Source organism: Musca vetustissima, unplaced genomic scaffold (assembly GCF_032173495.1).
Source record: "Musca vetustissima isolate MV318-11 ecotype Yass unplaced genomic scaffold, APGP_CSIRO_Mvet_v1 utg29509, whole genome shotgun sequence".
NCBI classification, from domain to species: Eukaryota; Metazoa; Arthropoda; class Insecta; order Diptera; family Muscidae; genus Musca; species Musca vetustissima.
In genome coordinates this window covers 421,065-444,051 of record NW_026883678.1, presented here as the reverse complement: position 1 = coordinate 444,051, position 22,987 = coordinate 421,065, and the positions used below count along the sequence as shown (strand labels likewise).

At 33.3% G+C, this 22,987-nt stretch overlaps 1 protein-coding gene across 1 annotated transcript in view; it reads right to left on the bottom strand.

Moving 5' to 3' along the window:
* Positions 1-22,235, bottom strand: part of LOC133330614 (protein spaetzle 3-like) — a 64,532-nt gene extending 42,297 nt beyond the window's left edge. Inside the window, exon 1 of the mRNA XM_061539054.1 lies at positions 21,200-22,235. Coding sequence (XP_061395038.1) covers positions 21,200-22,235 — 1,036 coding nt within the window. The remainder of the gene's footprint in view (positions 1-21,199) is intronic.
* Positions 22,236-22,987: the final 752 nt, after the last annotated feature.

Sequence of the window (22,987 nt, the reverse complement as noted above, 5' to 3'; positions counted from 1 at the left end):
CTACCAAAGTTGCTATATTTGGACAAGTCCCACCCCATTTTCTGCATTTGAAGGTTTTGTTAACACTTTCCCACCGAAGTTAAGATTGAAAAAACCCTGCAGATTTCTGAAGATTGTAGTCGCCTTTTCTATTCGAATTGACTATATTTTCCAGTTTCATCGAGGGTGAAGAAGAACATTTTCGTTATATGTAGGTCGACATACTTCCTATATAAAGGTTCCGTCTTATTTTCTATTTTCGAGTCTTCCAAATCAAATATCCCCAGTTGTGTTCGAAATTGAAAATTAGTTATAATTTAGTATTCCCATTGGGTGGAAAATATTTCTACCAAAAACTATATAAATTTTGGAGATCCGTATTCTCTATGGTTGGATATTTAGGTTTTAATTAACTGTAAAATCTTCTTACCAACATTTTTCTATGGTATACAAATAGTATACAAATTTCGGCTCGTCAGAAAATTATATTGTCAGACAAAAATCCTAAACATATTGACACCAAATAATGGTAGTTCACATTTTATATATATCGATGCAATTTTAAACTCAATGTGTGTGTATTGCGTCGAACATAATTGTAATGTTGTTTATAGTATGTTCTCATGATCCGTAATAAATATTTAAGAGTTTTTTTATTTTGAAAATCTTGTTTTAATAGATGATGTATAATAATTCATGTACACCGTATTACAAATTATGAATAAAATTCTTTCGACAATGAAAACATTTCTGAACTCACTAATCCAACCCTAATATTTTTTATAGTTTGCGATTACTCCCCTTTAAGCCCACCTTATATTCATGCCCATTAACAAATTTAGGTCCTATTTTATATGATTTTCTTTACTGTAGCCTAGTGTCAATATTTATTTTACACACTGCTAATATAAATGTTACATAGTTAACGGCATGCATTTTCATTCTTAAGCGATCACTAATGACGTATTCAGTAGCATAGAACCAGGTTGTGTCGGTCTGGTATCTATGCGTGTGTCGATCTGTCGATTTCGTAGTGTTTATGTATGTATTGCAATGAACTTTTTATTATCGTCGTTAAATTATTATATTTTTTATCTTCACAAACAAGTTTGTACTTCTAAAACCCCACCTCCTACCCCTCCTAACATATTGAACCACATTTGTGTGTTATAAAAATATGTTGCTGTTGTTGTTGTTGTCGATTTTTTGCAATATAAATTAAACCAATCACAAGTCATTTGATCTCAACTATAAATATTGTTTGAATAAATTCTAAAATAAATTGTTCGCAGCTCTCACAGATGCAAAAAAAAACTGTGCATTTGCATTTTCTGTGTTGAGTTTATAAATTGTTGTTTGAAATGATTTTTAAACGTTTTTATTACAACTTTTCACTTTTAAATGTTAAAAAAAATATTTGCCTGCTGTTTAAAACAACACATTGCTTGGTGTTGTTGTTTCAGTTGTAGTAAATGTTGTAGTAAATTGAAATAATACGGAAGATTGCATGAAACGGGAACAAGTTTTATTCAATTTTCTGTTTTGCATAGTTTTTTTTCTGGTATTTGTTTGTATTTCTACCGGTGGTATTTATTAAAACGAAAGACTTAAGACACAAACGCATGCAAAGTCGTTCTAACGACTGTAATGCTCTCTCTCTTTAATCGTGTTGTTGGGAGAAATAGTATGTGAGAGAGAGAATGAAACAAAACAACTTAGAATCGTTTTCATATGTTTTATTGTTTTTGTTTAATTTATGTTAGATATGTAATTGTTGGTTTAATTGATGTTGTTTTATATTTATAAAGGTATAATGATTTTTTTTATTATTGATTTCATTCTCGTAAAACATTGTAAAGGCTTTCTGAGACAATAATCGTTTTGGAATATTTTATTTTCTAAATACCAACAATTTCAATTAAAATAATTGGGAGGAGTAAGAGGGGTTTCTTTGTAATATATAGTAGTCAATCAGCTGATGTATTGTCTGTTTGTTTTATTTTTTTCAAAATATTTTGAAATTCTTACAATATGTGTTGGTGGAGGCTGCCACCACTACTCATCACCAAACTATTTATAGAAGTTGTAGCATCAATCAAATCAAACAATTTATTGATATTTTTTGTTTGCAAATCTCAATGAAAGTGTTGTGCGGGTTTTAGAAGTGATTAGACATTTTTATTATTGTTATGTTGAGGTAGGTCTATTCATATTTTAAATAGTAGTTAATAAGTTCGATCAAATGTGGTATACAAAGTTTAAAATAATTAACCAGTGAGAGGAAATATGATACCCTACACCAATTTGTATGCCAGTGTGAAAAATATAAGTTTTTAGAATATAAAATATTGTTCAAATTTCTTATAATAATATGATGGAAAAATTTATTCTATCAAATATTTTGTTTAAGTTATTAATGGGTCAAAAATCCAATAACAGACATTTTTTGAATATAGTTCCCATGTTTACCGTAGATTCTATATTAATATGCATTTATCTTTAGGGGGTGAATATGGGGATGCAGGCTTTTGCATGACTTATCAAAAACACAAAAGGCCTAAATCGCCATAGGTCATTTTATTGAGTTATATCTTAGTTAAAATCTTAATAATATTGAAAATGGACGGGGACCTTTCTATTGAGGGCTAGTAAAAAAAAACAACTGATATCGAAAATTGTCCAAAAAGATAAACCCGGATTGCAAAACTATTGCAATCAGCCTAAAATCTTCAAAAAAACCAGGACCTTTATATGGAGACTATGTCAACACTGGAACCTATTTTTAGAATTCAGTGAGAAAAAAACTGATAAAAACTAAAAAAGAAAATGGGCGGAATTTTATGTGAATGCTGCATAAAAAATAGGACCTATACAGAGCATTTAAACAAAAAATTTCGTTTTCTTTTCTAATATCCTAGAATACCAAATTAAAGCTTCTACGATAGGGAAAATGCCGAAAACCCTTCGAGATACTACAATGGAGCGCTACTCTAAACATTGACAAATATTGCTCATTTTACGGTCGCAATAGTTTGTACATCCATCGGTTCATTATAATTTGTAAACACTGTACATGACACAGCTTTGGATCCTTATTGCTTTCCTAATGATCGCTTAATATTTAGGGGGTACATTTGGTATATATTTACTGGCCCCTCATAAATATATACAGTGTCTATTACTATTACTTCACTAGAATTTTTTTAAGATGCTGATATTGTCAAAGGCGACCCCTGTAGTTTACATTAATGATCAGATTATATTTAAGGGGTGAAATAAACCAAAGCGTTATTTTTGTCTATTTTTCTAATCACACGTAATGAGAGAGAGAATTTTAAGGAGAAAATGAGAGAGGAGAAACTCATTTTCAGAAAAAAGAAGAAATAACAATAAAAACGTGAGCGTGAGCAAATCGAGGAGTCAGAATGAAGTCCGGAAATACCAAACCAAAGGCTTTGGTCCATGCGCATCCTCCTGTAGAGATGAAGATGGAAACCTGGTGACAGATACAAATAGCGTGCTGAGGATCTGGATGGAGTATTTTGCAAATAGTGGCGGTGAAGAAGATACCCTAGAACCTATAAAAGGTGACGGTATAGAGCGTATACTACCTAGCCAAGATGAGGTCAGAATAGCAATTAATCGGCTGAAGAATACTATAGCAGCAGGTGTCGATGGTTTACCAGCCGAAATATTCAAGATCGGTGGTCAGGTGCTGGTTATGAGCATGCACCAGCTAGAGGAATGCATGTCCAATGATTTTTTTTTTATTTTTTTGTCTAAAATTGATGTCTATATATTCGGTATATATATAATATATTCCGATTTCTCTTCTTCAGTGACTTCCTCTAAAAATTGACGAAGAACATTTTTTCTTTTATACCATCCTTCTAAAACGACATCTAGTGCGAAAATTTGTTACAAACTCGCAATAAGATCGGCTTTAACCCCAAAATGAGTTTTCATATTTTTTAAGATTTTTGACGTTTAGACTTCTTTTCGAATTTTGGTACATTCTGAGACTTATGTCGAGCATTTTTGTAAAATATTCTGATCTGCCACAACTTGTTTTAAATGAGTTTTCAATCAATTCTGGAAAAGAGGACCGAACATACCCCTGAGTCGACTGAGGTATTAGACAAAAATATACCCAAAATGAAAGGATTTCCAGAAATCCTAATCCGAATAATTTCAAATGTCTTGGAAATGGAAAATATTGTCACGCATTTTTAGGTTACTTCCCGACGTAAACTTCTTAAAAGCCAATACAAAAATTAGGTTTATTATTTGAAAGTCCGTTTCAAAATTTTATTTAAATCCCGATCTATCTACCGCGAATAAATTATTATTTAATTGTGATATATATTTTAGACGATGCCGACAGTTCTTCATAATGTACAATTCATTTGAAATATATTAAAGGTTGGTAGATATAAGGTTTTTGGAGCAAGGATCGAATTACTGGAAAAAAGACTATGCAAGTATACGACTGTCGATTTCTTTTCTCTATTTAAAATCATATAGACGGAATATTGGAGGTCAAAAAATCTGGATTTTTTATATACTCGCCAGTGACATTCGATTTTGTTACTTGTTTTTCTGATGCCGAACCAAAAACCCCTTCAAATTTAAATATATATAAACTGTTGTCATCTGATTTCATATCTGTCATTAAAATCAAATTTTTATTACATATTAAAATTTTAGACACTAATTTAATTAATAGTACATTAATACAATTGATAACACTAATAATATTTAATTTGACCTTTACCATTCATTGGCCAATGGCTGTAGTTTTGGTTTGCTTACCAAACTGACGAACAAAAAAATTAAAACTAGTGCTTAAATTTAATGTGACAATTAATTTAGTCACACCCAGTGCTGGTAAATGTTAAATTAAAAACTAAGTTTAATAACTTTTTAAGATTCGTACAAACTTTTGCCTTGGCGTTTCTCGGGAATTATGCAGCTAATAAATGATTATTGGGCACTTTATATTAGTTTTATCTATTTTATATGGAATTTACTTGTTTAATACTTTATTTTTGTTATCACTTAATTAATTACTGTATTAAACACAAAAAATAAATAAAATTATATGGTATTTTATAAAAACTCCGAAATAAACACTTCTAATAAAATAAACTGCTTTTTCACATCAATTCACTTCACAAAAATAAATAAAAAAATTGATCTTCTCGATGGTACTCGTTTTGTGAACATCGACAACGACAAATTGCAACTAATGAATGGGAAATTGTTTTGGAGACGATATACAGGCCAATACTAAAAAATCATCGTCGTCGTCGCCGTTGCCGTCAAATGCGAATTATTGCAAAATGAGCCAAGTCTTTCTGATTGTTTCCCCTTTTCTGCTTCTTCTGCTTCTTTTTATTTAATTGCAAACTGACTTAAATGCTCATAGACGACACGACGAATGGGCGAATAATATTTTTGCCGATAACCAGTTTGGCATAAATGTTTCAAATGTTCGTTTGCTTGTTTTGTTGTTGTTGTACGTTGGCGTTTTTGCTGTGAGTAGTTCTTAACATTTTGTTGACAAAACTTTGTATGTCAGTCACACAAGAAGAAGAGCGTCTTCACAGCAACAACAACAACAACAAGAACTGCCACCAACGTTTTAAACAATTAAATTGAGAAAATAAATGCAAAATATTCAATGTGAATGGTATTACACATTAAAAAAACATCCAGTATGTTGGTACCGACATGTACGAAGACGACGACAACAACGTCAATGACGGCAGTAATAGCAACAACAACAACACCAACAACAGTAACATTTGAAATAGTTTGATGATTAGACGCTTTAGTTACTTTTAGATTGATGAGTACTCGGTTAAGTACTCCTCTCATCGCAATGAGAATGAAAAATCGGTAGCGGTACAATGCACTTTAATGGGCACAGTGGTACAAAGAGTTATTTTCTATGACTGTAAAGTGGAAAAGAACGATGAAAACATACGAGTATCGATTTCTTGTATTTAAGACATCTCTCTGTAAAATCTTATAAGCGACATTTTTGTAGAGTATTTAGATGTCAAAATGGTGTATTTAGTTTAAGATTTAAGAAAATTATGAGGAAAAATATGCATAAGTACTGAAGATAAAAGGGGGACAAAAATATTCTTCATTCGATTTGACTAAAGAAAGAAATTAAAAAAAAAATTTCATGAACTTTGAACTACCATAGTTAGATGAGTATTCTACTATATAACTGGTCATTTGAAATGTCCTCGACATATCACAGAGATGGCTCCCAACGGTCTACTGCTTCAGGTACCTCACCCACAAAGTGTCTACATTTTAAACCAGTGAGCGAACGGGGGCTGCTATATGATAACCTACACAACTACCACTGAAATCTAAAATACTGCGGATCTACATTCCAAGCCTGGGCATTTTTTCGCGGTATTTCCAACCTCTTGAACAGTCAGAAGTCCACAGCTGATTTCCCGGAGTCATAAGATTTAATATTTTTAATGTACTCACAAACGTCTTGGTTCATTTTACACGCTAAATATCAAAATAGTATCGTATTAAAAGTGGTTGGCCTAATAATCTTCTGATATTCGGCATAAAGTAACGGCCTCTAGTGCGACTAGAAAACCTGACAGAAATATAATTTTCGGTCCATTTCTTCCCCTAAATATCATCTCATATTCACCGAAAATAATAGGCGTCGTCCTTGAGCATAACGGGAATGTCATGTAAAATTTCAAAGCAGTCAGCAGGACATTTTCGTCCTATATTTTGGTAAGAAACAATACCAGAATTTATTTACAATACCCCTGTCTATATTTACGTATAACCCTCCTATCCGAGTACATACATCAATATAATTGGTAATAATTTAAAGGTCAACCACTACTCTTGGATTTACTGTCAATTTATCCGGTCAATGTTTTCCGTAGTACAAATATCCGCCATAGAATGAACATTTTGTAATTTTTCACACAAAAGTCTGGGTACATTTAACCTATTATCATGAAAAGAGTAATTCTTCTCGGCGCAAAATGTCGTGATGTTCGCGTCATAATTATGACCTATAGAGCGACATGAAGAACAGACAAAAATAATTTTGTTGGTCAACTTGATACTCTAAATATTAATGGATCATTACCAAAAATTAAAGAGGACTTATTTGGCCCAAACCGATTATACATGCAAAATTTCGTAAAGATTGGTACATCCAATATGTAAACAATCGTAAAGATTGTTAACATATTGGATAGACGGACACACAGGTCTAGATCAACTCAGCGAGATATGATGATCAGTACACTAGAAGGTGGGTCAACGTCCAATATTTTGCGGCGTTATAAACTCTTTGGGCCACACAACATAGTTCTGTAAGGTATACATTTCATTTGAGGCACATCGTAATATTTTACCAAACCTACATTAAATCCGAACATGGAGTCTATAGGTCAACTTCTTTTGTTATCACCTTTCAGATTGGATCGATTTTCGAAAACATTTTCCGAGAAAGTGTTACAACCAGCAATAGCCTGTTATTAAATATTACAGACAATACGGTTGAAAGATGTCCCTAGATGTCGAAATTTTGTGTGAATAATTCTTTTATCCCCAAAGAACTTGGAATGCGATGTTACATTCTCTTCGTTCTTCAGTAAAACGGGAACTTTAACATTTTTCCCGATAACGTTTTTTTTAACCACCAAAAACACAATATTACATACCGATTACCAATTCGTTTAGAATATACGTAGTTTGGATCGGGATCTTTATATGACAGTCATGTCAAAACTTGGAGTTATATTTTTGGCAAATATTTTTTTACCCTCCAAAAACCCAAAATGACCAATCGGTTGGTAATTGTAGACTTTAAAATACGCCAGTTCAAGTATATTAAAGGCTTGGGCAATTTGCCGGTCATTATATCGGACATATCCACGCAAGGATGTAGAACAGACAGATGCGAAGATGCTTCTTTCGCCAGGAAGCTGTAATGACCAATTACATCCACCCTAGTTGGAAATTACGGCTATAACCTCAAAAATGCCAAAATTGTGCAGCATCGTTTCGTGGGGTCTATACCTAAACCTGGAATTATGAATCCCACTTGAAAACCACAGGCCCAATATTAACGTATGTGCAGAATTTCAAAGCAATATCAAAAACCAGTAAGGAAAGCAGTAAAGTCGGACGGGGCCGACTATATGATACCCTTCACCACTTTGGGTATATTCAACAAATGAATCCTAACAGACGTCGCTTTTTAAAAGGACCATCAAAATGAAATTGGATCCATAAAAATGTCATTTGGCAACCTATACTAATTTTTTCATTTGGTCAGATATAGAAGCTATATCTAAATCTGAACCGATTTCAACGATTTCAGGAAATTTAACACATCATTCTAGACCTAATTCATTACGATGTGCCAAATTTCGTGCAAAGCGAAAGATATTAAGGGATTTTGGTACACCATTTACCTTAAATTGGACGAAAATATTTATGGAACTATATCTAAATCTGAACCGATTTTCACGAAACTTAGCACACATCATTCTAGACTTAATTGAATACGATATGCAAAATTTCGTGCAAATCGAAAGATATATAGGAACTTTGGTGGACCATTTACATTAAATCGGACGAAAATATATATGGGAGCTATATCTAAATTTGAACCGATTTACAGGAAACTTAACACACATCATTCTATACTTCATTCATTACGCTGTGCCAAATTTCGTGCAAATCGAAAGATATATAGGAACTTTGGTGGACCATTTACATTAAATCGGACGAAAATATATATGGGAGCTATATCTAAATTTGAACCGATTTACAGGAAACTTAACACACATCATTCTATACTTCATTCATTACCCTGTGCCAAATTTCGTGCAAATCGAAAGATATATAGGGACTTTGGTGCACCATTTACATAAAATCGGACGAAACTATATATGGGAGCTATATCTAAATCTGAACCGATTTTAATAAAACTCAGCACACATCATTCTAGGCCTAATTCATTACGTTGTGCCAAATTTCGTGCAAATCGAATGATATATAGGGACTTTGGTCCACCATTTACGTAAAATCGGACGAAACTATATATGGGAGCTATATCTAAATCTGAACCGATTTTTCCCAATTTCAATAGGGTTTGTACTTGGGCCAAATAAGTGACCTATGCCAAATTTCATCCAAATCATAAATGCGACCTGTACTTTGTTGACAAAAATACATGGACGGACGGATAGACGGACGGACGGACAGGCGGACATGCGTAATCGACTCAGAAAGTGATTCTATGCATATTCTCAAAAGGAACCATGGGTCTATCTCGTATCCTTTTGCCTGTTACAAACATATGCACAAAGACATAATACCCTGTACCACAGTGTGGTGAAGGGTATAAATACTGTCGTGATTTAAATAGACAGCATAAAATTTAATGTCGATCTCATTAAATTCTATGAGGTATATAATGAATATTTCAAGGTACATTCAAGGTTATATATGTATACCATTACATATATAACAGCATACAAAAGCAGTATTCTTCTTAATCGAAATTTTGCATATCATAATATCGGACCTATCGTTTAACTTCTATTTGTAATCTAATGATTTGTAATCTAATATGAGACAATATCATATATTTTGGAAAATGTTAATTTTATTTAAAGTGATTTATAATTCACACATTGTAATAGTTGTGCCAATCCTGTTCGGATCCGAATATGTTGGCTACCGGTACACTTCCCCTGCACACGTATTTAATCATGTAATTTTCTCTAAGTCGCCAAAACAAGCAAATTGAAGATAGAGGTTTATTATAAATATATATTTTTTTAATATATGTATACAAAATCCAAATTGTATAATAATAAATATAATATAAAATGTGGCCAACATCTTCATAATCCTTAGTTTGTTGGGACTAGACTAAATCCCCCGAAACCACTGTGCCACATAATGATCTCATTGCAATCAGTTGATTTGTGTTGATGTTATTTTGCATTAAATATATGCTCAAATAAATTTTATACTTCACCACGTAATGAGTCTGGGCAATATTATTTAATAGCAATTAGGCGATTTTGTTGTTGTTTTTCAAATGCAGCGTCAAAGTCAAACGAAGAGTAAACAACGATACGACGGATGATACGTGGGCGGAGGAAATAACAGTGTTTGATTGTTTCGTTACGTCGTTGTTTTTTTATCGCATCTAAAACCAAACACTTCTGAATTCGGATAATTCCTCCCCGCCAATGCTGAGAAGTGAACTGAAATCAGTATTCAAAATAAATAACAACAAAAAATGCCACACAATGGTTTGCAAAGTGCACGTTTTATTTATTTAGTTATTCGTAAAACCACATCAATCAAATGTTTATAGTTCGTTTTTTTATTAATTATGAGTGCAAGTGTACTACTTCTCGCTTTTTTGTTTGACTGAAAACAAATAAATAATTTTGTAACATTTTTTTCTGATGTTTTCAAGTGTGCTGAAGATGTGATTAATACATGAATTGCTTCAAATCTGGATGTCCATTGGAATAGTGTTTGTTGAACCACTTGTCTTGATCTACTTATTTTTTGTAATTATAAATGACTGGATCAGGCCTAATATTTTTGTTGCATAATAAATTGAATTATAATCGATGGACCCCAGTGAGATGAGAGAGTATTTAAAATATGGGTTTTGAAATATCGCCCACAAGAAAGGTGCACCACATTTTGATGGGTCCATGTTTCTAAGAGCCAGACACGTTTGGGAATCGCTAACTTCTGGATCTCTAAACTGTGTACATATTTGCACCAAAGCTATATCACGTTCTTCCAAAAAAATATACATACATATATAATTTTGTTTTTTGTTTTGCCATATAATTTTGTTTTTAAAGATCAGGATTTTTTTTCATTTTCATTCATATCGGTATTTTAAAATAATTAACCTTAGAAAGCAATACAAATTTTACATAGAAATTGTCAGATAGGTAAAGTTCATCTACAGATTTTTCTACGTATCCGACAGTAAATTTGTCCGAAGACTCAAATAAGATCGAGAAGTAACCTAATTTGAAAATTAAAAGATTTGTATATATTGCAAACGCACATTGTTTTCTGCTAGAATTTTATTAGGGGCTGAGGAGCACAACGGTTTCAGCTTGTAACTTATATAAACTAGTGTTACAATATATTGTAAACAAAAATAAACTTCCGCACATAGTTGTGTAGGGCAAAACACACGTGGAAATCCCTTAGCAACAAAGTATCTCATGAACTAACAATAAAATTATTTCTGATGATTCTTTTCGATTGTTTTCTTATTAATCCCAAAAGCACCACCCAATTTTATTTTTTTTCTTTTAAAAGACACACACACACACAAAATCGAAGTTATTGTGTCTCATATCTTGACCTTCCACAAGTATTATTTTATAGGCCTTTGGCTGACCTTGTTAACATTGTTGCTGATGATGATTTTGGCTGGATGAATTTTAACTGAATTTTAAATGGTGGTTTTCGCTGTTATAATGATTGTTGTTGTTGCCTTTGTTTCGTCGTCTTGTCTTCGTCGTCTTCTCATTTGTCTGGCAAAGATGCTGCCACTAAAAATGAATGCAAATGCTTTGTCTTAGAAGAACATGTTTGAAATATAATTTTTATGGTAGGGTTGTGGGGGGGGAAACTCCAGAATTGGTCGCAGATTACTCACGAACATCTGTGTCTTTTGGTATAACCGGCATATATTTTATTTTTATAAATATGAACTGAAATTTTAATTTACACATTTTTTAATTTTATTGAATTGTCATTTCAAACAACAAAAATTTGCTTTATTTGGTTATGGCAATTCGGTATTTTTGTATAATTCAATGACTTAGAAGGAGGAGGAGAATGACTTCATTGAACAACGAAGAAATTCATAATTTAAAAAGAACTAGAGATGGTCATGCCTTTATAATCCGAATATTTTATTAACTTCAAAATTTTGGGATTTTTTGACAGTGTGATTTGAAATTGTATATAAAAACCAGTGAGCGGAGCAGTATAGTCGGACGGGGCCGACCATATGATACCCTACACAACACCCACGAAAATGTAACGTTGTGTGGTTCTTTATATTTGGGCAATATTTCGCTTGACCGACCGACTAGAGGTCCATCAATATTACTAATATCCCATATCCCTTCACCGTGGGTTGTGTTGTGATGTACGGCTTTCAATTGTGGCCTACAGATAGACTCAAAAAAAAAAACACACAAAAAATAAGTTTTCGATCCACTGCATCCCAATATTATTATCTGATCATCACCGAAAATTAAAGACGTTATCCTTGACCATACCTGGACCCTCACGGAAAATTTCAAAGCGATTTGCGCTATATTTCCGCCTCTAGTGTGGTAATGTGTTACTAAATAATATCTGAGTACGTAAGAACCTGTAAATATTTAAGTGTAACTCCCACATCCGAGCACATACTACAATGTAATTGGTATCAATAAAGGTCATCCACTTCTCTTGGATATACTATCAACATCTCGGGTGTATGTCCTTCAGGAGTAAATATATACGCCATAGAATACAAATTTTGTTATTTTTCACACAAAAGTCAGGTTCCATTTGACCCGCTAAATATTGGCCGATCTTTATCAAAACTGGAATGCTCATACTTTGTCCTGATCCCCTTCTCCATGTAAAAATTCGCCATGTTTGGGCCATAATTGCGGCCTCTAGAGCGACCAGAAAATCAGACAAAAATTTAGTTTTTGGTCGATTTCACCCCCTAAATATTAACCGATCATTACCAAAAACAATAGGGGTCTTCATTGACTAGAACCCATCCTACATGAAGATTGGTCCATAACTGTGGCCTGTATCGTGTTTACAAATTATAATGGACAGATGGACGGACGGACAGACGGACGGTCGAAAACACATATCGACTCAGCTGGTCGAGATATTACGATCGGTATACTTAAAGGTGGGTCTAGGACCAATATTTCGCGGCGTTACAAACTTTTGGGGCTGCACAAAGCTATAATACCCTGACATACCTTGTGTAGGGTATAAATATGGCTAATATTTCTTATTAGGTGGAAAAGAGGATACACAAATTTGGGTTCATAAAAAATGTTGACGTAGGCGCTTCTTCAGCTATCCAAAATGAACGATTGACGGTGCCACTTTTAAAGTATTTTATATAAATTCATGAATCGTATGTTAGGTTTTATGAAATGGCATCTTTTAGAGGGTAAGTGAGTTTCCAGGTTCCTCTTAATATTAAAGTGTGTATTGCCACGCCCCTTTTGATTCCAATAAAATGAATTAAGGGATGTTATTTTAAATTTTCAGCGAAATCGGTCCAGCGCTTTTAATGGCGAATAAAGCGTTTCCTGAACGTTCTGGAAAAATTTCAGCGAAATCGGTTCAGCCGTTTTAAGGATATTGTGTTTTTTTAAAAAAATGGGTGTGGGATGTCCTATACTTCCTTTGACTTCCTATGAATGTTTTGTGAAATTTTCAGCGAAATCGATGCAGCGTTTTGAGGATAAAGCGTTTTGAAACAAAGGGGCATCCCAAAAAATAATGGAATATTTTCTCTACTGTGAAATCCAGCATGTTCTGTGAAAATTTCAGCGAAATCTGTTTATTCGTTTTCGAGTCTATAAGGAACACCCAAACAAATAATTGAATTTTATACATATAGATAGAATATGGAAGAAGAGATAGTCTCGCATTTTAGTAAAATCAAACTAAGGGGAATATAGAGTGATCGCACAGTGGACGAAAGTCAAAAATCAAAGTATAACATTCCGAAAATTGTTTCATTACATCGACTATGGACACTTTCCTGACTCAGATTCAGATTTCACTTTTATGTCATTGCGAAAAGTTATTCAGTTATTCCCTTTTGAATACAATTTTTTTTTATTTTGACATTCGAATAAAACCATTAAAATTCATAAAATGGGGCCTGCGAAGTTATATAGGGATCATGTGGAAAATACCTTCCCTTCGGTTGGATCAAACGGTTATGACCATCAGAATATCTAAAACGGAACTGTAGCGGAACTGTATTTAGGGCTATGCGATTGAACCTATGAACATATACTGGAAAAGCGAGACCGGAATGCCAAATTACTGCTTAATCTGTTGAAAATTTCGTCACAAACATTCAAAACCGAATGGACCAAAACAGCGGCTTATATGCAAAATGGTTTGTTATTATGTACTTTATCCTCTAAAAACCGGGCGGGATCACTGTGTTAAATTACATCAAAAAAATGCCGAATTACACTCATTTTAGTTGTAAAATTAGAGGTCTACGTGGGATCATATCAAAAACAGGACACGTTTGCAATTTTTTTGCGAGAAGCTATTTTATCCGCAAGTGGAAAATGGTACTAAGAACTATAAAATTCCTAAAATAAAGGTGGCGCTGTATATGGTTAATATTCAAAATATGAATTGAATACGCACCCCAGACTCTCGAAATATTAAAAATTTAACATCAATGGAAATATTTGGCCTTCTAAGTAAATAAAATGCTAAATTATAGTCATAACTTTTGGGCTAGACCGACTATGACTAAAATGGAGCGACCTCAAAATGACTAAAATGGAGCGGCGTCGTTATGTAGAAGCAATGTCGAAGGACTGATCAATATTATAAACTTAGTCTGGAATCATTTTTATGATTTTAGCAGAAGAAGTGTGGTAGGTCAATGTATATGAAATTTTATTTTGATCTGAAATGATTTCACAATGAATATGTTGAGGTGTTTCCTCCCCAGTATGATGAAAGGTATACAAATTGATTATATTCGTTACTCCGTAGATTACGAGTCATAGGTTAGCCCTATTTATTATTACCTTGCTATTATCGTTGATTAGTCATATTTACCATTAAAACATTGAAATTCTCTCACTTTAAATCTATAAATGTTCGTGAAATTACCTATAGCCTCAAGCTGTCCAATTGGTATCGATTACACAATATATATGTATGTGTAGTGTATCCATGTTACTTTGTTACAAATTAAAATGTTATTGTCTTGTTGTATATTGTGCGTACGAATTGAATTGTATCGAGTCATGTTGTATTCCACCTATCTATGAACATTTTTTGTGGTTTTGACCATTTACGTTAGCTGTTATTCGCCTAAAGTATTGAAAACAATGTTATATGGGTGTTAGGTGTCGGCATTTATTGATGTGTCAAAAAATTTTAAATTTGTTACTCAAAAAGATCGGAACGTATATATTTATTTGGGGCGACAATCACACATCATATTTGCACTCAAATAACTGACAGATAATTATCTTCAACTTGAATTATGTTAACAGATTTTTTGCAGGGGCTTGAAATTATTGATATCATTAAAAAAATGTTGAAGAGTGTGAGAAAAAATAAAATTTTATTTGTGTGACGTGATGAGGGATGAAGAGGGAAAATATTTTAAAGTATTGGGGATTTTTGTTATCGGAAAAATCCCCCAAGACAATGAGGATTATTTTTCATAGACGAAATATATTTATTTACTTTAGGATAAAAATTCCCCAGCATTCTAAGGATTATTCATTCTGTAAGGATTTGATTATAAAAAATTCTGTCTACTGGAAAAAAAACTCAGCTTGGAAGAGTTTAAAAAAAATCCTTTGTATTTCAGTAACAGACTTTTAAATACAGAAAAAAGTTCTCAGACCACTGAAGTTTATTTTTTCTTTTGGAAAAATGTCCAAATCCTCCTTTTTCGAAAGTAAAGGATTCCTTAGGCCACTGAGGATTGTTTTTTCTATATAAAGGTATTTCTAAGATAATGCTGGGCAACCATGGGAACTGGTGCCCGTGTTTTGCATGTATCAATAAGCTCGTTCTCTTTTTGTAAGACATTCCAAATAGCGGTTTCTCATTTACTATCCTCTCTTTTTGCACACCTCTATCCTAAGACAAATGAAATGACTTGTTTTCAATAGAAAGAATCTTCTTTTTTTCAGAAACCAAAAAATGATCCTACTAGTTCGAAAATAGGTTTATACATCTATAAGCATAACATATGTTATGCTTCCATATGTTATGCATATGTTTTCAAAATACTTCCAATGCAATTTGTTTACCAAAGTCTTCTTACTGTGAAAACTATATCAATACTTAATGCAACCCCTAACCCATGTTTGTATGTATATGGTGGCAAGCTTAATAAATTTGTATTTGTATGTATATGGTGGCAAGCTTAATAAATTTTGGTACTCCCCATACATATAAAATGAGTACTTAAACAAAAATTCAAAGCAACGGAAATCCATAAGGAAAAAATTGTCATTTTGCCATGATTTGATTGCTAACACCAAAAGAGATAAAAAAATTGTTTTTGATTTAATTATGAGCATCGCCAGCCAACACATTCACTAATCAAATGGGGTATACAAAAAAAAAAAAAATAAGCAATGAAACAAATTTCAATTTCAATTGCATTTATGTATTTTTTTTTTTATTTATAAAAATTTCAATCACGAATATTTTTTACTGAGTCATTGCCTGGAAACTTTGCGTTAATAAAAAAAAGTAAATAGATGTGTGGCGGGTTTAGAACCAAATCGATTGGTTTTTACAAAAGGGGTCCCAAAAGATGTGAACAAAAAATAAATAAATTAGCATGGATATTCCCAATTTCTTAAAAGGGGATAAACCCACAAATTTTTTAATAAAAAATCCCATGAAATAATGTATTTTTCGGGAATTTTTTAAAGTAGCATAATTTTAAATGTTGATCTTGAAGAAGTTTTTACAGTCACCTGCCCATAATATATAATTGACCAGCATTGGGCATATTTTTAAACGTGGCAAAAATCAATACAAATATGATACTATTTGAACTTCTCCAGAAAATTATGATGACCTACAGTTACCCTTTCATAGATAGTTAATTTCTCGGGAACATGTATTTTCGGAGTAGAAACTTAAATCAAGTTCAAATATATGTACTTAACTCAAAAATGTTCTTAAGTCCATCAAACTGAAATGCAGAAAATATGGCTTCAAGTCTAGGCATGTCTTTCTTTTTTTTTATTTCCCGCTCTACGGTGCTAATTCGAATACGTTTTTGGTAAAAAGTTCTCTAATTTTGTAATGTAATTTACTACGAAGGTTCTGTTGGCAGTCTTGCCCTTATTATCCATAAGTCTGAGGGTATGTCTTCAAAATATTTTAGATCCATCATCAAAATATTGTAGATCCCATGTTTAGTTGTAGATCCCATCTCGTCTCAGATAATTGTAAGATTAGTGTGCATGATAATTCTCTAAATGAGTAACCGATTTCATCCAAACTTTGCACATCATAATTTTTCTTCATTTCGATATTTCGGCGATTTCCAACTGGCTGGCAAATGAACATGCATTATATCGATCACAAACCTAGTTAGAAAATAAAGAAGATATTAACCGAACAAGTTAACGTGTTAAAAATTATTTAAGGGGACCCCCCATTCTCGGGGTCATTTTTTTATTTAATTCGATTCTACACTAATTAAAGAATGTCTCTACAAAATTTCAAGTGAAAATCTCAAGAACTCTTGAAGATATAGCCGATTTATTGTGTCAGCATCAAGTGACGGCTGAAGGGCTTCTCGAACTTTAAACGAGTTTTTCTCTTTTGCGAATGGCGGGCACGATAACTCAAAAACTAATAACCCAATCGATTTGAAATTTTTCACGTTTCTCTGTGAGTGTATAGCTATCGTATGAACTAGGATAAAGCCAATCGGTGAAGATCTTCCTTATTTTTTAACTTGGTTATTGGTCAAAATTCGGCGATTTTCAAAAATATTTTTTCAAAGGTCCGCCATTTTGTTAATTTTAGAGCGAAGTCAATAATCCTAGTTCATACGAGAGCCAGACGTGTACTCTTTCTAACGCCGTTGGAATTTTCGGATTCCGATGATCCAGTGACGAGTTATCATGCCCGCCATCAAAAATAAGGACTTTTCTTTAATTACAAAAAACAACAGCAAAGCAATAACAAAAAATTTTTGTAAATTATTTTTCTTCTTTTTTAAATCTTCAAATATATATGTGCAAAGTTACAAACCTTAACAAGCTTTGGTATTGATTTACCAGCCCATTGAAAATCTTGAAAAATTAAAATCGAGAATGGGTGGGGTTCCCTTAAAAAATGTTAATATCTTGCCCGCCATTCGTAAAAACCCTGTTTTGAGAATAGCGCCTTTAAAGTTTGTGAAACACTTCTAAACCGGTTATATCTTCAAGAGTTGTTTAAATTTTCACTTTAAATTTTAAAAACTTTACTAGATTTGAAATAAAATTTAACAAAATTAATTTTTTTAAAACCGAGAATGGAGAATATCGATCCAGTCCTTCTAGCAGCTTTCCCACAAAATCGTTAACATTTTACTGAAAATTGTTGTTTTAATATTTTACTGGAACTGGAACTAAACTTTACATAGCCTAATATTTAATCCACGGGACTTATCGGTCCAATCTTCCATAACCACAAATTGTAAAAATTTTGAAAACTTAATTCCATAAAGACTTTGCACATCGTAATATGTTTACAAAGCATATATCAAGTCGGAACATGGGACAAATCGATTCATCCATTAGGTACATCCCCCATAAAGATCAAAAGTTTTGAAATGTTGTTTATAAAATACCAAACGAATGGAATGTTCGATTTGATCCAAACAGTGAAAATCCTATTTATACTAAACCCAGATCATGTCCGAAGATGGAAACCATCGAACTATATAAGGAAGCTATATCTAAATCTGAACCGATTTCAACACAACTTCACACATCTCAAACTAGAATAAATACACTACGCTGTGCAAAATTTTGTCTAAAATCAGACGAAACTATATATATAGTAGCTATATCAAAATCTGGCCCGATTTCAACAAAACTTCACACACGTCAAACCGGACAGAATTCAGTACGCTATGCAAAATTGTGTCTCTTTCAAACAAACTGTGGGAGTTTGGTGCATCATTTACCTAAAATCGGACGAAACTATATATATGAGCTATATCTATATCTGATCCGATTTAAATGAAGCTTTACACACTCTATCCTAGTTTCAATTCCATACGTTGTGCCAAATTTCGTCTCAATCGGACCACTTACCTAAAATCGGACGAAACTATATATGGGAGCTATATCTAAATCTTTACCGATTTCAATAAAACTTCACATACACTGGACCTAATTCAGTACACTGTGCAAAATTTTGTGTCAATCAGACAAATATTGGAACTTGGTTAAAATCGGACGAATCTATACATGGCAGCTATATCTAAATCTGAACCGATTTTTTCAAATTTCAATAGGGTTCGTCCTTGGGCCAAATGAGCGGTGGCAAATTTCATCCAATTCAGATCATAAATGCGACCAGTAATTTGCTCACAAAAATACACGGACGGACGGACGGACGGACGGAGAGACGGACATGCATAAATCAACTCAGAAAGTGATTCTATGCATATTCTCAAAAAGAACCATGTGTCTATCTCGTTTCCTTTTGCCTGTTACAAACATATGCACAAAGACATAATAACCTGTACCACAGTGTGGTGAAGAGTATAAAAATATGTGACTGAAATTCGACATCTGTCAAACTAAGTCGATAAACCAACCAATTTTCTAATAATTCAGAAACATATTTTCTTGAGGTGAATATTTACGTCATAACATGCAGATTTCGTTATTTCTCTATTCAGATCCCTTTGTCTGTGCAAAATAAGGCTTTCAAAAAAACAGAAATAACGTTTTTAGTCCATTTGATCTCCTAAATCATAACATTTGACCCCAACGGAACCTACATGCAAAATTTCGTGACGGACACACATGTCGAGATCGACTATATCGCGGCTTTACAAACCCGTGAGCCACACAAATCTGTAATACCCTTACCATATAGTTGTGTAGGGCATAAAAATAATCATTCCGTCACTACCATATCGAACAAAATTTTCCTTAGCGATGAAGTACATTTCTCACTCGGTGGGTATGTTAATAAACAAAATTGTTGTATTTGGGGTTCGAGTAATTGAAGAGGGGCCAATACATCCAGAAAAAGTGAGTGTTTTATGCACTCCTTGGTCCGAAAGTGTGTGTGGACTTTACTTCCTCGGAAACGATGATGGAATGTCTGACTTTTGACTTTTTTGTGGGGCTACGCGAAAACCGTGTTTTTGCAGACACACAAATCTGTAATACCCTTATCATATAGTTGTGTAGGGCATAAAAATAATCAATTACGCCATTACACCAAATTTAAAAAAAAAATTTCTTTAAATGCGTTGCTTTTGTACATTTTGGATCACTCGTTGGGTATATTAATAAACAAAATTGTTGTATTTGGGGTTCGAGTAATTGAAGAGGGGCCAATACATCCAGAAAAAGTCAGTGTCATATATATAAATACCATGAACAATATGTTTTATATGTGGATTATTTACGTCGTATCGTATCTTTGAAACCACGAAGTGGATAATCCTATATATAAACATTTTGGGTAGAAAAAATTCCTACCAATGACAGATAATTCGGTTAAGAAACTTCGACTGAAATAATCCACAATCCTAAAAAGTGTATCCATGTTTTATATTTTAAATACCGAATAACCTAGGAATAGTGACAATTTATGAGTTATTATGAGTCAAATCTCTATTATAAATTGTGCGAGCTCTATCGTGTTTTTAACCTACATACGGAGATGGCGACTTAGAAATGTTTTTCTGTTCTAGAAAATATAAACTTTATAGGTATACCCTCCAACCATAAACTAAAGCGCATATTAAATTTACTTCTTTCCGTTTGGAACGCTCCGAAATATTCACTTGGCCCCCGGAATATTTCGAGTTGTCGCAAACGGAACGGAAACAAATTTAATATGTGCTTCACTGTATGGTGGAGGTTATACCTATTACGATATTCTATTGGAATTTCACAATATGGTCTATGGGAAAACCGAAACTCTTTGCAGAACAAAAAGGTGATCTAATTTAACTAAATGTTCGTCAAACATTAACTTCGACTTAGTCATAGTTCGCATCAAATTTTTATATTCTTGTTAATAAATAAAACACACACGCACACACACACACTCGAACATTTATGTCCAATAACTTGTCTTCATAAAATATGTCCAACACAAACACACTCAACCGAAAAAAATAAAAACTTACCTTTATTAACGGGTTCACCTTGATCTTCAGCATCATAATAATCATCTTCTTCACCCTCTTCCAAATCATAATCAAGAACCGCATGTACCCCCGTTCTAGAACCCTGACCGGCTTGAACTCTTGTAAAACCGGGTGGTCTATCGGGATACGGATCGTTGGCAGCATCATTGGAATTGTCACCAGTGTTGGGCTTATTACCATTAGCCGAACTGGCGCCATATTGTGTGGAAGGTGGTGGCTGTTCCACATTTGTATTGGGTGGTGCTCCGAAATTTATGCCACCCGCAGATGTACCTACAGTTAGACGAGATTGTTGATGTTGATTTTGTTTGACCGAAGCAAAGGAATTGAAATATTGCTGATGTTGTTGTGCGGTTGATGATTCTTTTTGGATGTTATTGTTGTTGTTATTATTATTCTGAGGCTGAGGAAATCTTGAGTAACTACCTTCACCATATGTGCGAGTATTGGATGATGGACCATTGCTGGTTGTTATGGTGCTGCTACTAGCGGAGGCTGTTAATGATGAAGTTATCGATGCTGACGAGGATGAGGATGCAGTTTTATAAACGGCGGCATTATTGTTATTTTGCTGATGTTGTTGCGGATTAAGGTGACTAAATTGCGGTTGCTGATGCTGCTGTTGTTGTGTTTGTTGATGATGATATTGTTGTTGCTGTGGCACAGCAGATGGCTGTTGCAAATGATATTGGGTATTACGGGTACCTGCAGATGGCACTGGTGGCAAATATGCATTTTTACGTCTTCCATTGTTGTTGCCGTTGTACTGTTGATACGAAGTCTGCTGTGGCGGAGCATAGGGATTATTTTGGTAAAAATCCGATCCCGGTGGTGGTGCCGAACCATCGCCCGGCTGTTGCTGATGATCTACGGGTGAGTAGAGTAGATTATTTGTATTGCTGGCCAATTGATGATGTATGGGATGTAAGGGTGAAACTGTGGGACTCCAAGGGCCAGCAACGCCAGCTGATTGTGTCAAGGCCCCAAAGGGCAGGGTAAAGTTTGTCAAAGCCATAATTAATACTTTTTAACACTATCAAGTGGGATTTTAATTCATAATTCACAATCTACACTTTTTTGTTGTTGTGGTTGGTTTTCGAACAAAAGACTTGGAACACAAACTTCTTTTCTTTTCAATTTTTTTGTTTAACTTTTTTATTTATTTTTGTATATTTTTTTTTCAAATAAAACTAAAACTTTATCTTGATTATTTTTGCTCTCTTTTATGTTATTTTATTATTTTTTTTTTAATTTTAAAATTTGTTTACCAAAATTTTTTTTGTTATTTTATCTTTTTTTAATTGCTTTTTTGCAAGCCATAAAAAGGCACTTCTGGTTTTAATAATTTTGTTGTTGTTTATTTAATTTTGTTTGCTTTGCTTTTTATTTATTTTGTATTTGCTGTATTTTTTTCTCACAACAAGTGAATGGTCGCGCGCGCCTCTTACGTTTCAATAATAATTTAAAAAATTCAATTTTTTTGTATTATTCAATTCTATATGACCAATAAATACTCAGTTGGTTGATTGAGTAGTGCGCGAGCGTTTTTTTTTTTTTCTTTCTGTTAATTTACTTATTTCCCCCGTACCGACATTAGTTTAGTCACGTCCGTTGAACTAAGCGTTTACACAACCGTCTCAAGCGAGCTATCGCTAACAACTAAATACTTAAAGGGTCTGCACTTTATAAGCTTAACTTGTTCGATTTGTTAAACAAACAAACACATTGAAAAAAAATCCAATAACAATAACAGCTGAGTAGCAACGG